General features: G+C 45.4%; 1 protein-coding gene across 1 annotated transcript; it reads left to right on the top strand.

Moving 5' to 3' along the window:
* The first annotated feature begins 445 nt into the window (after window positions 1-445).
* On the top strand, window positions 446-2053 carry LOC148103293 (nuclear factor 7, ovary-like). Its single transcript, XM_087831930.1, has one exon. The coding sequence runs from the start codon at window positions 446-448 to the stop codon at window positions 1838-1840; it is 1395 nt and encodes a 464-aa protein (XP_087688056.1). The 3' UTR covers window positions 1841-2053.
* Window positions 2054-3834: the final 1781 nt, after the last annotated feature.

The following is a 3834-nucleotide window of genomic DNA, read 5'->3' as shown; positions in this document are numbered from 1 at the left end:
AACAAGAACCAGAACAAAGTCTAAAATAGAAGCTGACAAACAGCTGCACCACCGAGTGACACTTTATTTTATAAACTTCACAACAGGTTTCATGCACTGACCTGTGAAAGAGACATGATATAAAAGCTGTTTATAATGAACTTTTACAGCTTCTGGCAGGCTGATGTCTGAACTTTGGACTGAAACACACCCTGAGTTACAGGAACATTGGTTGTTATAACTGAGAACCAAACTAGCAGCTTCCTCTGAGTGAGTCCAGCTACAGGAGAGAAAAGTGGAAAACTCCAACAGTGCTGCTTCAAGCTGCTGACGCTCCACACACTGAAGGTGAGTTTGAGCAAAAACACGACTCAAAGGAAGTTTCAGTGAAGGTGGTAGAGGAGGGAGGGGAGCCAGGACTGACTGTACTTCCTGTCTGCTGTTTTCAGCTTCACTCACAGACTCAATGGCTTCCAGATCAGAGGAGGATCTCTGCTGTCCGGTCTGTCAGGAGGTCTTCAGAGATCCTGTTCTTCTGTCATGTAGCCACAGCTTCTGTCAAGACTGTCTGAAGAGATGGTGGAGAGAGAGACCAACACACGAGTGTCCAGTTTGTAAGAGAAGATCTTCAAAGGATGATCCACCTTTTAATCTGGCTTTAAAGAACCTGTGTGAGTCGTTCTTACAGGAGAGAGATCAGAGAGCTTCAGAGGCTCTCTGCAGTCTGCACTCTGAGAAACTCAAACTCTTCTGTCTGGACCATCAGCAGCCAGTGTGTGTCGTCTGCAGAGACTCAGAAAAACACACCAATCACAGATTCAGACCCATCGATGAAGCTGCACAACAACACAAGAAGGAACTTCAGGAAACTCTGGAGCCCTTAAAGAAGAAGTTAAAGGTTTGTGAAGAAGTTCAAGTGAAGTTTGATCAAACAGCAGAACACATTAAGGTCCAGGCCCGACACACAGAGAGGCAGATTAAGGAGCAGTTTAAGAAGCTTCACCAGTTTCTAGCAGAGGAAGAGGAGGCCAGGCTGGCTGCACTGAGGGAGGAAGAGGAGCAGAAGAGTGGGATGATGAAGGAGAAGATGGAGGCTCTGAGCAGAGAGATAGCAGCTCTTTCAGACACAGTCAGAGCCACAGAGGAGGAGCTGAGAGCTGAAGACGTCTCATTCCTGCACAACTACAAGGCTGCAGTGGAAAGAGTCCAGCGCTGCCCCCTGCTGGATGATCCACAGCTGCCCTCAGGAGCTGTGATAGACCAGGCCAAACATCTGGGCAACCTGACCTTCAACATCTGGAACAACATGAAGGACATGGTCTCCTACACTCCTCTCATTCTGGACCCAAACACTGCTCATGCAGACCTCATCCTGTCTGAAGATCTGACCAGTGTGAGAGGAGGAGGAGAGAAGCAGCAGCTTCCTGATAATCCAGAGAGGATTGATGGAATTAACTACTCTGTCCTGGGCTCTGAGGGCTTTAACTCAGGGACTCACAGCTGGGATGTTGAAGTTGGAGACAGTACAGTGTGGTTACTGGGTGTGTTAGAAGAGTCTGTGCAGAGAAAGGGAGACATAAACTCTCGATTATGGACAATATGGTTTGATGAAGGTAAATACTCAGCACTCTCACCATCAGCTGGTTTCACTGATCTCTCAATCCAGAAGAAGCTCCAGAGGATCAGAGTGAATCTGGACTGGAACAGAGGAAAGCTGTCGTTCTCTGATCCTGATACTAACACACACATACACACCTTCACACACACTTTCACTCACAGGATGTTTCCATATATTTACACTATTGATGAAGTGAAGGTGTGTCCGTTGAAGGTGTCAGTGTCAGTGCAGCAGATGAGTTGAGGATGATGATGTTTCTAATGTTGTTTCCTGTCAGTGAATTGAAGCTGTTAAACTGCAGCTGTCCTCCTGCTGCCTCGTTGTTCCAAAGCTCTTTGTTTCTCTTTTAGTTCTCACTGTTTCTTTCTGTTTCTGCTGTCCACCTTTTCACATGGAAAATCATTTCACTGTTTCTCACTGAATGACTCCCCAAACTAGATTTGAAATTCTATCAAGTTTCTAATCATTACAAGTGATTTATGTTTCTATTTGATGTGTAAATGGAGATGATTTCATTTGCTGGGATATGGACTGACATGCGTTGAATGGGAGGAGCAGTTTGTTGTTGTCTTCTTGTCTGTTTATGACAACAATAAATCTATTGTTGAAACAATGATTCATGTTTAACTCCATATATGAAATGTTTCTGATCTTTGAATTCTGTTTGATTAAAGACTTTCTTCATGACACAAATGAGATTTCAGTGTATTAATAGAACTAAATAAGCTCAGAGTTGAAAGGCTGGAGTATTATGTACGTGCTTCACTGTCAGGATCTTCAGGGGGATTCAAAGGGAAACATCAAACTGCTGTAATGAGATCAACTAGTTGGGCTGAACACACTTATCTGTAGTTTGTCTCCATCCAGGATCATCAGAATATAATGAACATGTGTGAAGAGCCAAAAAATGCTGCTGCCCTCTCAGCATGATGAGCTCCAGCCTTTGTTAACAGGAAAACAGGAAACATGAGACAACTTTCAGAGACAGTAACCAACTGTGGCCACAAGATGGCAGCAGCTGATCTGAGATCCTTTATTGGACAGAACGACTCTGCTCTGTGATGTCATCAGAGAGACGGCCTTCACTTTGATAGATCTGACGTCACGTCTGCACTGCGATGATGAAAGCTGATAAACACATTGTTATTTATCCATGAAATCACCTCTGTCCTCTCAAGTGTAGCTGTTTACAGAGCTAAAGAAGTCCTTCATCATCAAAACAGACAAACATGTATTTTCTGTATGAAGTGACGTCATCCTCACTCTAACCTCTTACATACATTCTGTTCAGTTTTCCTGCTGTAAGAAATAAACTGTGTGAAAATATAAATGCAGGGAAACATCCATTAATCACAGGTGAGCCGTTTGTTTCTGACTCACATTAAATGAGGCTTCAGGTGTAAATACCTCAGAAGTGTTTGTGAGTTCAGTAGAAGCAGACCCAGTCAACCATCATGGCATCCACAGCACTACACAATGCAACAGAAAGGCCTTCATCATCTGCTGAACCACCTCTGAACCACGACGCTCTCCCTGCATCTAAAAGCTGTTAGTCAGGATGAGATGCTGCTGTGATCGCTCACAATTGACCTGTGAGATCTTTGTAAATATTGTCTTTGTTTCTGAAGGAAACACCTTTAGTCTGTTTGTATTTGGAGTGCAGATCTGGCCGTCTGTTATGTTGTGGCAGGGATTTGTCCACCACGGGGCAACAGTTGTTGGAGAGTTTTCAGTCTGTGGGGTGCATGCCCCAGCCTCTCTCAATAAAGAAGTAACTGTGAGTTAAACATTGTCTCCGTGGTTCCTTAGTCCTAGGATATCACATATGGCGACGAGGGTAAAAGCCAGGTGTTGCTGTGAAGTTACACCGTGATAAGTGACTTATGAAGTGAGGTTGGCAAGTGGTACAGCGCTAGCATCTGTTGGAAGCGGAGCGTAACCCTTGGTGTGGAATAATGGCTACCACTTTGGGCTCGGTGGCACCGTTCAACAGCGAGCTACAATCCTGGGAGGAATATTGTGAGATTTTGGATTACTTGGGGTGACCGTGGCTCAGGGGGTTGGGAAGCGTATCTGTAACCGGAAGGCCACCGGTTCGATCCCCGTGCTCTCTTCCCTGGTCGTTGTGTCCTTGGGCAAGACACTTTACCCTACCGCCTACTGGTGTTGGCCAGAGGGGCCGATGGCGCGATATGGCAGCCTCGCTTCTGTCAGTCTGCTCCAGGGCAGCTGTGGCT

Source organism: Neolamprologus brichardi, chromosome 3 (assembly GCF_056152115.1).
Source record: "Neolamprologus brichardi isolate AB-2024 chromosome 3, ASM5615211v1, whole genome shotgun sequence".
NCBI classification, from domain to species: Eukaryota; Metazoa; Chordata; class Actinopteri; order Cichliformes; family Cichlidae; genus Neolamprologus; species Neolamprologus brichardi.
Note: the sequence above shows the minus strand (reverse complement) of the source record. Positions and strands in the feature narration are given on the sequence as shown.

Excerpts from the sequence above, each read along its gene's own strand:
- LOC148103293 (XM_087831930.1), top strand. The coding sequence starts at position 446 with ATGGCTTCCAGATCAGAGGAGGATCTCTGCTGTCCGGTCTGTCAGGAG.